Source organism: Hyposmocoma kahamanoa, unplaced genomic scaffold (assembly GCF_003589595.1).
Source record: "Hyposmocoma kahamanoa isolate Upper Pololo Valley unplaced genomic scaffold, ASM358959v1 64, whole genome shotgun sequence".
Classification (NCBI taxonomy): Eukaryota; Metazoa; Arthropoda; class Insecta; order Lepidoptera; family Cosmopterigidae; genus Hyposmocoma; species Hyposmocoma kahamanoa.
The window spans coordinates 7,440,345-7,456,476 of NW_020653852.1; the positions used below are offsets into that span (position 1 = coordinate 7,440,345).

The 16,132-nt window shown below is 40.1% G+C and overlaps 1 protein-coding gene across 2 annotated transcripts; it reads right to left on the minus strand.

Annotated features, from left to right (window-relative positions):
- Positions 1–491: 491 nt before the first annotated feature.
- On the minus strand, positions 492–16,079 carry LOC113230987 (protein PRRC1-like). 2 transcript variants are annotated; one of them, XR_003310522.1, is made up of 10 exons: positions 15,904–16,079; positions 15,487–15,578; positions 15,005–15,123; positions 9,152–9,298; positions 8,740–8,842; positions 7,600–7,770; positions 4,947–5,136; positions 4,476–4,622; positions 774–811; positions 492–508 (listed from the first exon to the last, which is right to left on the minus strand). XR_003310522.1 is itself a non-coding variant. In XM_026465110.1 (9 exons), the coding sequence occupies exons 1-8, from the start codon at positions 16,054–16,056 to the stop codon at positions 4,497–4,499; spliced, it is 1,101 nt and encodes a 366-aa protein (XP_026320895.1). In that variant the 5' UTR covers positions 16,057–16,079; the 3' UTR covers positions 675–811; positions 4,476–4,496. The 2 variants fall into 2 exon arrangements, 1 of the variants encoding a protein (XP_026320895.1); XM_026465110.1 differs by lacking the exon at positions 492–508 and having other exon boundaries at positions 675–811.
- Between the last annotated feature and the right edge of the window lie 53 nt (positions 16,080–16,132).

Here is a 16,132-nt window from a genome sequence, read left to right on the forward strand (position 1 = left end):
CTTGTATGAGAGAGTGTATGGTTACTATGCGCTGCTCTTTCCTTCCTTATTTGTATGTGAAATTAGTATGTAAGCGTTTTGGTTGTTACTGTAAATTTGTATTGTGTTTTTATAAATAAATAAGCGAATGACGTTTTAAGAAACTTTTTTTAAATACTGAATAGAAATTTCAACTACAAATGCGTAAGAACTCTCTCAGAAAGTCGTCGGCCAGGGGTCTCAAGTATCTTAGGGTATCGACTGTACCTTACACAATTGACACAAAGCTCATTGTGCTTTGTACAATTTCGTTTCTATTCCGCGACAATGTAAATTATTCAAACCATTAATCTCACGGTTTATACCTTCACTTAGGGTATTGTTTAAAAATAAAAGACAATATTATTAGGATATTTTGGCCCCAATAAAATATATTTTCTTCTTAACTTAAAAAATAAATTTTAAATAGATATTCTATGCATACATAATGTTTATCTTAGGCTTAAAGTATAACTAGTCCAACAGTCGTATTCTAGAGTTCTACTCAATGCTCAAATCAGGATTTGAGTATGGTTTAAAGCACTCGAAATCATACTCAAGTCCCTGCCATTAGGGTCGTATTTCCAGTGCTTGTGTTTCCACTTGCTTGTGTGAGCAGACTTAAGTATGATTTCAAGCACTGGAAATACAACCCTAATGACAAGGACTTGAATATGATTTCCAGTGCTTTAAACCATACTCAAGTCATGACTTGAGCATTGAATACAGTTCTGGAATACGATCCTTAGTGTCGTCAAGATTCCGTCCGGTGGCTTGGCAAAGAATGTAGTCCCTGAAAAAAATGTACAAATCAATATCAAAACCTATCAAAGTTTTACGTCGGTTGCCGATTGCATTGTTAACCATTTCAGTGCATTATATAGTATATTTTTCTCATCTCGTAAGATAATTCAAATGTAGAATGTCACTTCGTACCTTAACAAAACTTAAACTTTATATCTAAATATTTATGTCAATTTTAAGTAATTAGAGTGCACTTGTTTTCAGACGACTTTCAGTTTCAATCAAATGTGCACCGTAATTTTACCGTAATTTTAATATAGTAGGATTATTTTTTATCTCAGGAAGACTTTTGAAGTTGCAGGGATTAACCCACAGACATATATCTAGATAGACGCCGCAAGTGTACGTAATTCGCGTGCCCAAAGTAAGTGAAATTCAATTACTTGCCGCTGTTACACTTCAGAACGCGCTCGACCGTTATCGTAGAACACCAGTCGAAAACGCGAAAAATGCATAATTGTGCCATTAAAAACTGCCAATGCACCATAACTGTGGGTAAACGGGTAAACAGGGACGTTTCCTTCCACGGGACTGATTTGGTAATCAGAAGGTGCATAATTTATTTTAAAAACAATTATTTTGGTTTTGTACGAATTTCGAGAAAACAAATATGCAACCGAGTTTGTCTCATATTTGTATACATTGTCTGATTATCTATACATTGCGATTGCGAAGAAACCGGATCGAAGAAATTTTTTCTGAGTGTTTTTTCTGAGCGTTCGATCTTTGTATTAATAATTATAACAAACTAGTGGAGTAATTTCACAAAAAATAATTGAATATCAATTCAATAAAAATTTAATTAATACAGTGAATAGCGACATCTCTCGCCAGGACTAGTAGCTGTAAAGGTACTAACTGGGTGATAAATCTGCAATAGATTTCTCATAGATGGCGCTACGACTAAAAAGTCGTTGAAAGATCAAGTACAAAGACACGACGCAAGCACATAGAAAAATTCGTGAGGTCCGTTGGTTCGTTCCGTGGCTTAGTTGGTATAACGTCTGGCACGGTATGAAAGAAGACGTCGGTTCGAATCCGACCGGATCGAAGGAATTTTCTCTGAGTGTTCGATCTTTGTATTAATAATTATAACAAACTAGTGGAGTAATTGCACAAAAAATAATTGAATATCAATTCAATAAAAATTTAATTAATACAGTGAATAGCGACATCTCTCGCCAGGACTGGTAGCTGTAAAGGTACTAACTGGGTGATAGATCAGCAATAGATTTCTCATAGATGGCGCTACGACTAAAAAGTCGTTGAAAGACCAAGTACAAAGACACGACGCAAGCACATAGAAAAATTCGTGAGGCCCGTTAGTTCGTTCCGTGGCTTAGTTGGTGTAGCGTCTAGCACGGTATGCAAGAAGACGTCGGTTCGAATCCGACCGGATCGAAGGAATTTTTTCTGAGTGTTCGATCTTTGTATTAATAATTACACTAACTTTTGTTTTAAGAATATATGTATATATGTGAATATATATAAAACATGTTTATTAAAATCAATTACCATGATAATTATAACAAAAATTTAATCTTCATTTGTGGTGTTACTAGTGTTACTACTGTTACGGGTGTTACACAATTAATGTCATCAAAATTTTCTGTCTTCGTTTCCTTCCTTCAAATCCTACCGAATAATTTTATATAAGCGGCTTGCTAATAATTCTACGTAAATGTATAAGGAACGAGCCCTGTAACCCACCTACGGGTGGTCGGGTTCAGTTTACGGGGTGTGCTAATGCTCTTCGGTGGCACAGCAGTTAGTACTATGGGCGCTTGATGGCAAAGTCGATTCCCGATTTGGGCCAATTTAAGAAACGAACATTTTTTAAGTTGGTTTTGGTCTGAGTATTCTGGATTATCGTTGTTTTCGTATTCATAGTACAGGAAATTCGGCAGTAGTTTGGCATTTTTTCCCCCTAAATCCTCTTTGGCATAGCTTTCAAGAAAATGGAATCTAATAGATATGGTTGAGATACAACAACGCTATAAGAAGTATCTCATTTCCACTACATCGGGAAGTACGCCTCACATTTTTACAATTGTGAGATCTTGTACTCGTATACAATTACCTCCATACGAAGGCATGCGGACGCTTCGGGTTTCGCCCTCTGCGGCCTCGGCACCTAGGACTTTGTTTTAAAAAAAATTAAATAGCTCTTTAATGGCGGCCATATTTAAAAATTACAAAAACATATTATGACCACTAATTATTATCAAACAATCTTAGAAATCTTTTCATGCTAATTTTCAGTCCGAGCAAAGCACGTTACATAAATAAATTACGGCTATATCGAAAAACATCGGAAACAAAATTTTTACCCCAAATTATGATGCCATCTCATTTTCAGTCGAATTAAAAGAAATTTGTATCTACCGCCAAAAAAGTTTGTATGGTAGCCACATTGAAAAATGGTAAAAAATAAATTTTAACCGCTAATTATTATTAAACACTCATAAAGACCCCGACATTCCATGTCCATTTTCAATCGAATTAGTGCAAATTTTTATCTGCCGCTAAAAGAGTTTGTATGGCGGCCATATTTAAAAATGGCGAAAAACCAATTTTGATCACAAATTATTATCAAGCACTCCTAGAGACCCCCATATGCCAATTTTCTAAGGGAAAGGGATCTGAGCAATTTTTTTTCTGTCGCCAACGAACGCTTCTATGACGGCTATATTTGAAAATAGCGAAAAACAAATTTTGAGTACAAATTATTATTCGGCATTTCTAGTGGCCTTCACATGCCAATTTTCAGTCGAATCAGAGCAAATCTCTTTTGGCAGCTATTTTTTACGAAAAAAACACTTACATGGCAGCCATATAAAAATATGGCGAAAAGAAATTTTTGACCCCAAATTATGATTAAGGACTCTCAAAGACCCTCGCATGCCAATTTTCAGCCAGATCGAAGCAAGTTTTTCTTCGGCCGCTATTTTAAAATCGCCATCTTGAATTTTTTTTAACCCAGGCAGTTGACCAGTGTTACCCTCTATGACATTCCTTCGAGCACCTCCTACCTATCTCTAATAGTTTCCATGATAGGAGGCTTTGAAATGTGTATGGCGGCCATCTAGTTTATTTGAATTTCGAACATTTTTTACTTCCCGCGGAATTTGACCAGGGTGTATCTTATAAAATGCACAAAAATCCCCTCATGTATTATAGTTTTTGCAAGCCGTTGATCACTCTTTCTTAGCTCTTAGATAAATAAATAAGTAGTGTTTTTATCAGTAATCATCAAAGTAGCGATGCAACACCAATCGATAGATTTAAAAAAAATGGTAAAATGTTAGAATCCCCGCATTTTCCCCACACAGTGCCAATCGCACAAAATGCCCAATTGATTTGAAATTCCCCGCAATTTGGGGAATTCGCCACAAATTGACAACACTATGAGTGTTGCCCATTTATTTTGAGCAATTTATCTATAAAGAATAACATTAACAACAAAAGAGGAAATGTAATAAAAAAATACAATTGTCATATTGTCATATTTTTATTTCCGTACTTTTAGAAATAAAACGTACTCTAGAAAAAACGGTTTCTTTTCATGTTTTTTTCATTGTTTTTTTTTTCAGCTCAGAAAAAAATCAGAAGAATCTTTCGTGAATTTACCATAATATAAATTAGATACTTACATATGAGTTCGTTTAAGTTTCCTATGTCTCTGCCGCGGATACAGCTAGGAGCTTTTTGTATGATCCAGCGAGCGAGCGGGCTGCTAGTACAAGCAATTCTTTTCGTGACACCCCCGTTAAAGCTTCTTGCCATTGCGTGTGGGGCACCTGAGAAAAATAAATTAATTCATTCATAATCAGTAAAAATAATATAAAAATATTCAAAATGGCGATCAGAAACAACTATGGCGACAACAAAATGGCGACCGAAAAAAGGATGCATTTTAAATTTTTCGTTTCAAAAGTTGTTTTTTATTTTAATGCCTCTAAATGAAATCGCTGACCATGAACATAAAAGCATAATGCAGTTAAGCTGAAGACCGAACTTCAGCGGTGAGTGAAACGAAGCCCAGGGAGTCCGCAAGTCAAGCCGGGTAGGTCCTCACCACAAAAGTCGTACCTTATGAATTAGTATAGATAATATGAATATACTTGTAAGCTAGCAGCCATAATAGATCCAATAGTAGTGCTATATCCAGTCTGCGAATGTGAGTAGTCGGAGGGGGTGCCCGCTTGCGCCGCGGCAACAGCCGCTGTGGGTACAGGGGTGCTCTGTGACTGCAATTGCAGTTCTATGCCCAGTGACGGCTGCGATAACACAAGGAGAGCTACATCGTACCACCTGCAGAGAGGAAACACATCCCATCAATAAACTTAACTTTTTTTTAGGGTCACAATCGCCCCATATACGGGTGATTTGTCTTCACAGTCTGTCGTTTCAATAAACGACGAATCTATGTATGTATGTGTGTATGTCTTATGTCGTTAGCATTTAAGTTAAACGCCAGGGAAGTTTCGATCGATGAATCGTCTGTATACGGGAGCCTTTATTGAAAAGAAAAGATTCCGGTAGAGTAGCGTAATTGGGACGACACTTGCCTCTCATGCAGAAGGTTTAAACAAATTAATGGATGAATTAATTAATAAAACACTGGTTTTAGGAGAGAAGGCTGAAGGGGCTGTTGTTCGTAAATCGGTTGAATCATCGTGTTGGAAAAATTAGTCAGTCTATAGTTATAGATTTGAAATTTTTAGAGATGTAGTGATGTAAAATCGAATGAAAAAAAGACGATTTCAATATCTTATCAAGATAATCTACAACGAAAAGAAAATAGATTTAAAATAATTTAAGAACAAATAATAAACAAAATAAAAAGGATTTAATTATTATGTTATTAAGTTACTAAAAAAGTATACAACAAATACAAAAATCAACAACTAAATAAAATGGGAACAACAAAGCATAAATTCAGCAGCAACAAAATGAAATTTGAACAATGACTCCAAAAACACCACGCAAAACTTAAAAGAAAACGACTCGCATACAAGATATAAGGCACCCATATAGACACGAGAATATAATTGCCGATTCGATTTATCGATTCCATGGTGTAATCTCTATGGACAAATATTCCGTTTTACGCATTAAGTACATACTTAATGCGTAAAACAGCAATTTATTTTCGTCTGCCTGTCATTCCTTTTTCTATCTACTTAATTTACTGTAATATTTACTTAAAACAAGTCTAAAAATTATTTAAAAAAACAATAACCCGACTGCAAAAATATTTAGCTGGAAAGACACAACAAATTTCCGCCTCACTATTTTGATTATTTTTTATAGCCTATGACACTCCCGCAATCAAGATGAATCTAACGACACCACCTCATAATAATATGTCAAAATCCATTAAGCCGTTTAGGCTACAACATGAAAATGAATAGGACATATATACATACATACATTTGAAAAATATAAACCTCATGCAGTCGGGTAATTACAATTGCAACAAACATTGTTTGGTATATTATTAACCAATTTACTATTTCTTTTTGTAATCTGGTTGAGAGATTAGTTATAAATAGTATGCGTGTAACGTAAAAATTTTAAATGTCACAATACCCACCCTATGTAAAATAGACTATAGGCACTGCGTTAGGAGGCTCTTTCCATGTACCCAAAACTCCTAAAACCAGCTCTGGTTATTATCTAAATTAACATGAATTACATTATTATAATTTATATTGTCTATATTGTTACCTTTTTTAAATTATATCGACTCTAAAAACGTCTAATGTGCATTTGGAAAATATTACAGGAGAGCGATTTAAAGTAATGTTTTTAAGAAAAAAAATCAACTCTAATTATATTTGTTATATGGAAAACCAGAAAGTTTCAGTTTTTCCATGTAAAAAACAAAATTCGAGTTACGATTTTTTTTAATTACTTTAAATCGCTGTCCAGTATAATTTTCCAAATACACGTTAGACGTTTTACTCCCGTTCACACGGCATTGTATTGCACCTTTTTGCAGTATAAGTCTTACCGAATAAATAGTGGCGCATACATTAGATATAGAACCGTTTACACAGTGTTTATCCTGAAAAAAAAACGCACACAACTCTATACGTTTATCGAATACGCAACGGACTTGTCAAGAAAATCGAATGAACTTTAACGTATTCGGTGTGCAGTGACGCATAGTATTAATGCATCTCTTTCACGCAGCGCGAAGTCATACGTTTTTATCGAATAGTCACAAAAACAAGTGGCGTCTATTGAAGTATCTTTTGGAAGCAGGGCACGTATAATTTTAATGACCCGGCGATTTATTTATTAATGTTTTTAGTGGAACAAAGGCCCGTTTTGTGGGACAAAACTGCGGAATTGTATAAACCCAATACCTTCTGTTCTTCCGGCGGCAATGCCACTTCTATTATTTTATGCCTATTTAAAAGTGCGACACAGCGTGGATCCATCACAAACAAACGTGTTCTCAGGGCGATTGCTGTGTGAATACTGCGGTTATCCGTTTATAAACTAAAACTTTAAAAAACGTGCAGGACAATGCCGTGTGAAACCAAGGCTTAGTTTTCCAGGGTCGATATGTAGATTTACTACTTATACGTAATATACATCGATCCAAATAATCGCTTTTGTTCTGTTATAATTTTTAAATATCATATTTTATATTCTTGCCATTGCATGATGCAGCGACCTTTAAGAGTAGAGGCACTGCACTCTATGTATCATTATTTAACGTGTAGTGTTTTCTATGTGGAATGTCTTAAATAAATAAAATACCTGTCGCTAACAGCCTCGTGTAGAAAACTTTCAACAGCAACAATGGGCACGTTGTTATTAAGTTCTACGTGCTGCGATCGCAATTGCGCGATGCGTTGTTTCGCTGCCGCGTACGCCGCCGCGTAGCCGACAGGCTGGTCAGCAGTTACATCACTTTGCGCTGGGATACCTCTGAAAATAACCCGTCACATTTTCGTTACGCAAAGGCCTGATAATATTATAGCTGGTGATTTTTTATGATACCTAGTGACGGGCCGAACAAGTCGTGGGCCTGATGTTAAACGACACGCCGGTGCCACTCAGTGATTTATCGCAAAGATCTGAGGGACATTGCCGCTGCACCTGTCACCCTGTATTTTTTGCGTTCTGGGTGTTTGCGTGGTTTTGGAAAGTAAGGGTGCTGGTGAAATTATTGCCACATGGGCCTTGTCAACTTATGTCTCAGGCGGGCGCACTGGCAGTGCCCCTTAGATTTTTGCTCTCTGAGTGGCACTGCAACTGTTATGAACAGGTGTGTAGCTTACCATCAGGCGTATGACTTGTTCGTCTCGTCACTTCATATTAAAAAAAAAAACTTTAGCTAAAAACAGTTTTTAAATTCCCGATACAATTGTTTTGTATCCTGATACAAATGTCCGAACGAAATTACATGATAATCATATACTACACGCTTAGTGTGAGCCAGACGACAAGATATCTCTTTTTCATTCTATTTAAGATCTCTATAATGATGTCACTATGAGCTATCTCTACACGCGCGAATGGGGATTGCCAGACTAGAGTCATCGCGCAAATAAATTGACCCCTCCTACGGTATGTTGACATTGCCAAGTTTACAGGGGAGCCTTAAGTTTGAACACACCACAGGTCGGTGATCTCGCGCGCTAGGTCGTGGTTATTATTATTATTATTATTGTGTATAATAAAAAGCAATTGGGTAACGGCATTTCTTCTATTGCTACTTAGAGAAATCTTTAGCAACGGTAGAGAGTGTATCTTTCGTGCTTTAAATAGCACTATAGTCGTTAGAGCTGTGGTTTGTTGTTTGTTGTGGTTTGTTGTGGTGGAAGGTTTCTCAGGCCTATAAGAATTACACAGCAGACTAAAAAGCAGTAAGCCAATAATTATCATAAAACTCACACGATGGTTGCTTTTCCGAACACATGCTGAAAAGCCTCGCGGATTGGTGAGATTTTGACGTCTTTATCTGAAGCCACTACGATGTAAATGTCGCCACCGCTCTCTGGAAGTACGTTTATTGAATGAGCAAATTTTTTAATAAAACGCAAACACAATCCCATAAAAAATAATTTTTGAAGTTCTTCATTCACTTACGAGATTTGTGTAAATGAACATAATTATATACTTAGAAAAATTAATTCGATCCGGTTGGATTCTAACCAGCACCCTCAAGCAATCCGTGCCAGACGCTCTGCCAATTGTATATAAATATAATCTATATTAAGGAGTAGAATTGAATGAAATGAATGAGTTTCATACTCAATTTTGCACCATGTTCGTATCTCATTTAATATCTGATACAAATACTTACTAAGATACTCCTTCATTTGCGGATCCAAAGTAGTAATCATAGAGTCAACAGAATTCTTGGCCTTTTCGGCGACCCTGTGTAGTATACCACCCGTAGAGACAGCTCCCTTCACCCACGTGAATAAACCACTGCCTGGCATTATATCACCTGTAGGATACATAAATCAACAATCAATATCACATCAAGTGGGGACTGGGTAATGTTCTTTAGGACTAATGGGCAAGCATTTAACCACAATGGTGTGGTCCAGGATACTTGCCTAGAAAGTGCCTACCCACTTTTGTTTTAAAAAGGCCCGACATATTACTTTGGTGGTAAATTTTTAATTAAATGGATGTGTGTTTATATTGCAAAACTATTTCAAGGTCATAGCTGAGCCAAAGGATCCTGAGCAGACTAGAAGCGTCTTATGTATGTAGTTTTACAATTATACTAGGGAACTAACTTTAATCCTAATTAACCAACTTCAAAAAAGAGGTATTTGTATGTATGTTACGCGATAACTCCAGCTCCATTTGAAAACTGACATTGAGGATTCTTTTTTTGTTGGAAAGAGGGTACCTCAATAGTGGGCAAATTTAAATTTGAAGAAAAAATTCCACTTCTAAGGGTGGCAAACTACTTTCCGGTAACCAATGTCAATAAAACTTGGCAAATAGATGTAATTCCACGAACTTTTGAGGTCGGTTTTCGCCCTACGGTCGGCGCCCTACGGTGAGTGGTAGGCCAAAGGGAAAACCCCAAGGTCAGCCGAACACCGATGTTGGTGCTAGCACTACACCAGTGGTAGTGGCCCAAACCCTAGGTTCTGCGGTCCCCGCTCACACATCGGGTTCTGCATTACAGAACCCCTCAAACACGGCCCTTGAGGCAGGGTGGACCCTGGTGAGTCACCAGCCCAAATCCAAGGCTACGGCACCCATCCGTAAGGAGGGGACAAGTGGCCACGGCGAACGTCCAGCCCCCAGTGTGAGCAGAGGACGCCCTGCCCGAAAAAACAAGAAAGGCTGTCGAAGAGAACGCGAGCGTCGCAATGTAAACAACCCTCTGCCGAAGGAGGGAGAGGCAAGGCCCCAAGTGGGTAGCGCGAGGGGCCCAGGGACTGTATTAACACGATCAAATGGGTCGGGGGACCCCCAGGACCTTCCAGGGTCCCCCCTGGAAGGGTCCCCCTCCCTTCTAACAGCAAACCGGCAGAGAGCATGCAGAAGGTCCTCGACCATTGCCAAACGTGCCCGCTTTGACGAGACAACATCTCCTAGAAGCGAGCACAAGCGGCAAAAGGTTGAGAGGCCCGCCCAGCATCGAACCTACGCCGAGGCCACCAGGCCAGAACTCATGGCGGTGATCACATCAGCCAAAACTGACTACATACGGAGCCCCGATGCCGACATGATTCAGGTGGCACTATGTCAGCGCCTCGCGCAAGGAGCGGAGAAGTTCGGCGAGGATTACGTCGGCCCACAGTTTCGAGGTAAACCTGTCTACAGTGGCGGGTCCCTGAAACTGTGGTGTCAGGTCACAGCCACTTTCCAGTGGCTAGAGGATGTCATTAGCAACTACAGGCTGCCATCCGGGGAGCTCCACTCATTGAAAAATGTGGTGGAGGCTCTCCCCGAAGGGTGGTCTGCGGACTACTCATCCCTGGCCATTGGGATGTGTGTGACAAGTGGCAAAACCCGTGGGCGAAGGCTCACCGCTGGGTTGTTCACAAGCTGCAGCAGCATAGTGAACACTCCTTCGTAGTGGTGAGCCTCCCAGAAGAACTCGTCCCCGCTGTCCTGGGGCATGGCCGGCGCCTAGCCAGTTGGGCACGGTCTACCTCAGGTTCATGTGCCACCTAAGAAGACGGGCACAACAACGACACGGATGGACGTCTCCCCGGCGCCCTCCACCTCCTCTAATATCCCCGGACCCTGAAGGGCCCTCCTTGACCACCGTCTCTGCGGACGCCGCTGACAAACCGGTGGCGACCAGCAGTGATGACAAGTGCGTGTTGAGGATGAGAGACATCCGACTGAGCGAGGACGTGGACGAGGAGCTGCTATCTTCTGAAGGCGGTTTCCCCCTCGCTCAGTAAACTTCCCATCGTCCAGAGCAACTTCCACCACAGCCAGGCCGCAACGGTTCAGCTCCGGAAGTGGTTGGAGGATAACAACACAGCCATGGCGCTAATCCAGGAACCGTGGATTAGTGCCCGTGAGCTTTTAGCTGACGCGGGGCACGGGCCTGCCTGAAGTGGTGCTCGCCTCTGTCTATATGGCGGAGACTGATGTGCCACCACCGCAGGAAATGGTACAGCTAATCAACTACTGCGAGCAGAACGGCCAGAATATCGTCGTGGCTACTATCTCCAATGCCCACCATCCATTGTGGGGCACGGAACTCGCAAATGATAGAGGTAAGAACCTAACTGAATATTTATTCACAACTAACCTTCAAATCCTTAATAAAGGAATAGTGCCAACTTTTATAAATAAAAGATGTAGAACTATTATAGATCTAACCCTAGCGTCAGAAGGAGCATTGAACCTTATCCACAACTGGCACGTGTCCGAAGAAGCATCTTTCTCGGACCACAGATGGATAAGATTCAGCTTAGAAACAGCCATCAAAGAACAACAACCGAAACGAAATCCCCGAACAATCCATCGTAAACTATACACGGACAAACTACACCAGAGGAAGACTGCTGGACACAGCGCAGATAGAAACACAAGTTAAAGAACTAATATCATACATATTGAACAGCTATAACTCCGCATGCCCACTGAGTGACTCAGCCCCGCGACAAGGCCAACACTGGTGGGGGCCTGAGCTTGAGAGGCTACGAAGAAGGATAAGGAGACGCTTCAATAGAGCAATGAACATATGCTCGGATGAGGACTGGGAAAACTACAACAGCTAAATCCAAACTAAAAAAGCGCATACGGTTCAGGAGCACCGCGTCATGGCGAGGCTACTGCGGGAACATCACGTCTTGTGCACAAGCAAACAGAATAAGAAAAATCCTAGGAAACTCAAATTCAACTGAGCTAGGTTCAATACGCAAAATAGACAACACATACACAACTTCCCATGCGGAAACAGAAAGAACCCTAGTGGAAGCACATTTCCCAGGATGTAGGTTCGTCCAAGACGACAGATGTGTAGAAATGAACTACATCACATCGATCCATAACTGGCGATACGCTGAACAAGTACTAACATACGAAAAGACAAAATGGGCAGTAAACACCTTTGAACCGTACAAAGCTCCGGGCCAAGATAGAGTATTCCCTGCACTTCTAAAATGGGGCGGGGACACACTGGTCCAGCACCTGGTCAACATCTTTCAGGCCTGTCTAGCATTCAGCTATGTGCCCCACAGCTGGCGAGAGGTAAAAGTCATATTTATACCGTAACCAGGAAAACCCGACTAGACTGACGCGAAGTCCTTCAGACCAATCAGCCTCACATCATTCTTCTTGAAGACATTAGAAATGTTATGTGACAGAGAACTGAGGGATGGAGCGCTCAAGAACATACCATTACACAGAAACCAACATGTATACAGCCAAGGCAAATCAACTGAATCGGCCCTACATGCCGTTGTGGGCAAGATAGAAGTGGCCCTCAAAGACAAAACAATCTGCCTAGGCACCTTTATAGATATTGAAGGAGCCTTCGATAAAACCAACTTCTCCAGCATACAATCAGCACTGAGAAGACACGAAGTAGATGAAGTGCTAATTAGCTGGATTAGTAACATGCTGAAACAAAGAACAATAAAAACAACAGCAAATGAGACCCCATGGGCCATAAGAGCGAAGGGGTTCCCTCAAGGAGGGGTACTGTCTGCTATTGAACATGGTCGTAAATGACCTCATCATTAAACTAAACAAAGAAAATTTTGTACAGTAGGATATGCTGATCACATAGCTATACTGGTAACAGGAAATTATGCCAATACACTCTGTGTAATGACACAAGCTGCTCTCCGGATTGTAGGAAGATGGTGCAGAGCATACGAACTATCGGTAAACCCAACAAAGACGGAACTAGTAATGTTTACAAACAAAAGGCTACTACCTACTACCCAAACTCTTCAGTACAGAACTAAAGATATCAACCGAAGTCAAGTACTTGGGAGTAATACTGGACAACAAGTTGAACTGGAACAAGCATCTGGACAACAAAATTAAAAAAGCTACTATCACCTTCTGGCAGTGCCATAGTATGGTAGGTAACAATGGGGACTTTCACCCAAGATAACTCTATGGCTCTACACAGCGATGGTAAGACCCATGATCAGTCACGGCGCGACAGTATAGTGGCCACGAACCAAACTGACGACCGCAACCGACAAGCTGGACAAATTCCAAAGACTCGCTTGCATGGCGACGACCGACTACATGAGGACAACTCCAATTGCGGCCCTCGAAGCAATGCTGGACCTGCGATCCTTCCCACTGTTCATCAGACAGGAAGCGGCGTCAACAGCAGTGCGTCTAAACAAAGCCGGCCTTTGTAAGCACATGAGGACCCCATACACAGAAATCCCTTATAAGACTGTCAATGAGGAACCGCTACTGGAGACGGCTGTGGATAGGATCCCAAAACAATACATCTTTGACAAAAAATACAAGATACAATTGTTTGAAGATCCCAATGAAGGACTGAACCCCAGAGAGGTCCGAGTCTTCACTGATGGATCTAAAACAAATTCAGGAACAGGTCCTGGAGTATTCTCTGAAGAAGACCACAACACAGTATTCCAGGCTGAATGCATAGGCATCAAGTTGGCGGCAGAAGCAATCATAGCGAGAAGAGTAAACAATCACTCCATTTTTATACTCTGTCAGTATGTCAGTACTTCAAGCACTGAACAGCTATGACATAAACTCAGGGCTCATTTACGAATGCCATCAAGCACTCATGGAGGTATGTATACAAAATCATGTAACTCTACAGTGGATTAAATGACACAGCGGCTCACGTGGCAATGACGCAGCAGATGAACTAGCCAGAAAAGGGTCGGAGACGGACGCTGTAGGTCCAGAACCCTAGTGTCCCTCCCCTACCAATGGTCTAGAACAACTATACACAAAGGTACAAAATCTTCACATAATAATACAACCACCCTTACGGTTTGTAGACAGGCGAGGGAAGCACTCCCAACGCTCAATGCAAGTCTATCTCGAATAGTAATTAAACTTAAAAGGCAAGAGCTTCGCACTCTAACTGCCGCCCTAATGGGTCATGGTCCATACAATAAACACCTTGGAGTGCCAAGGTCGCTCCCTGAAGTCTTCAGCAAACCGAGGAGGCTGTTGAGATTCCTGGCGGAGCTTGGGTGCCACGAGTAGGACCCTGCACCCACCACACGCAAAATAGGCGCCTTGACATCGAGTCGCGGATACCAGCCCATTACACCAAGAGGTTGGTTTTTTAGTACTGTACTGAGATTATATTGCTGACAAAATTATTTTAAACCCTAAAACTGGTGTTGATTTTTGACATTGTGCAGGTATCAGCAGAAGATCTTGTTCTTAAATTTTCGCAAGATGGCAGGGGCCATATCAAACTTGCAAGCTTTTAATTAATTTAATTTAGTTTAATTTCTGATGTAGCTGTTAAACAAAATGTATTGTAATAAAGTTTACATGCATTAATATGTGTACAGGAGTTCCTTAACAATATTAATTGAGCCAAAGTCACTCCTAGAAGTCTTTAGAGATTCTTGGAGAAACTCAAATGGGAAGAGTAGGACCCTGCACCCACCACATGCAAAATAGGCGTCTAGATGTCAAGTTGCGGACATCAGTGCGTTACACCATACCAAGTATACAGTGTAGAAAATTAAATGTATACCTAATTGATCAATGTCTGGTGTCGAGTCTGGGAAAGATTCAGGCGACTGTGTGTTCTGAGAATCTTCAGGGGATCTTATTGGAAGCATCGGCTCCCCTTTGCTTAAAGGGATTGCAGGACTGAAAAAAGTAATCAATAATTTAGAAGGGAACATTTATCATCTTGATTACTAAGTGACGGCTAAGTTGAATAAATACTTATAATCCAAATACAGTTACGTTCCAAACATAAATAGAAAGTAATATTATAAATAAAGACTTTAGAAAAAAATTTACTTCTAGTTACAAAAATATCAAAATTATGCTTTGGGTTTAAAAACATTCTCTAAAAAAAAATAAAAAAACTCTAAAAAAATAGTTAACAGTCAATTACGTCTGAAATCATCAAAAAACCTTGGCCATCTGTGGGATTTATTGCTTGTAAGTTGATGGTATTTTTATTTATTGTGAAATTATAATAATTATTCCAAACTCAATATTCACCTAAATGTCTCCATATCTTGTGACTGTTGTTCCACTGTGGGTTGCACTAGGACTGGCTGAATAGGCAATGAATCTGAATCTACAGCTGGTGCCTGTTTGTGAAAAATATAACATACAGTTTTATATACTGTACTGCAATTTTCTCATAAAACCTAAAATAAAGCTTGAAACTCATAAAGATAAAAAGTTTCAAAGCATTAATTGCTTTCAAAAAGCTGTCTTTATAGGTCTCAGTTTATCGGCCTAAGGAATAAAATGCAATTGTTCTCTTTAATGGCCCAAAATGCAAAAAATTAAGTTTAAAACTCAAATCAAAGTCGTCTTGGATAACATTAGAAAGCTTGTCACGTTTAATTAATGACTTTTTATAAATATACGTCTTATCAAAGCAAGCTGCCTAATCGACGAAAAATTTACCGAATCACTAGGAATTGACGAAGTCACTTGAGGCACAGCAGTAGTCGCAGTTATAAAGTTTGGAAGCTCTAAAGGCGGCCCCACACTTGACAGAAGGTTGCCGGAGATCCCTGCTGGAACCGGTGCATCGGGAAATTTGCCTTTGTTGTTCATTCTAACACCAAAACTGCAACCGTGGACACAAACTTTACCGTGTAAAACTTACGCGATAAACCAACTAGACGCTAGC

Bases quoted from the DNA above. Each gene is read 5' to 3' on its own strand.
- LOC113230987 (XM_026465110.1), bottom strand. From the start codon at position 16,056: ATGAACAACAAAGGCAAATTTCCCGATGCACCGGTTCCAGCAGGGATC. The intron at 15,579-15,903 runs GTAAATTTTTCG...TTTCACAAACAG, and splicing joins CGTCAATTCCTAGTGATTCG to GCACCAGCTGTAGATTCAGA. The intron at 9,299-15,004 runs GTATACATTTAA...TGTATCCTACAG, and splicing joins ACCAGACATTGATCAATTAG to GTGATATAATGCCAGGCAGT.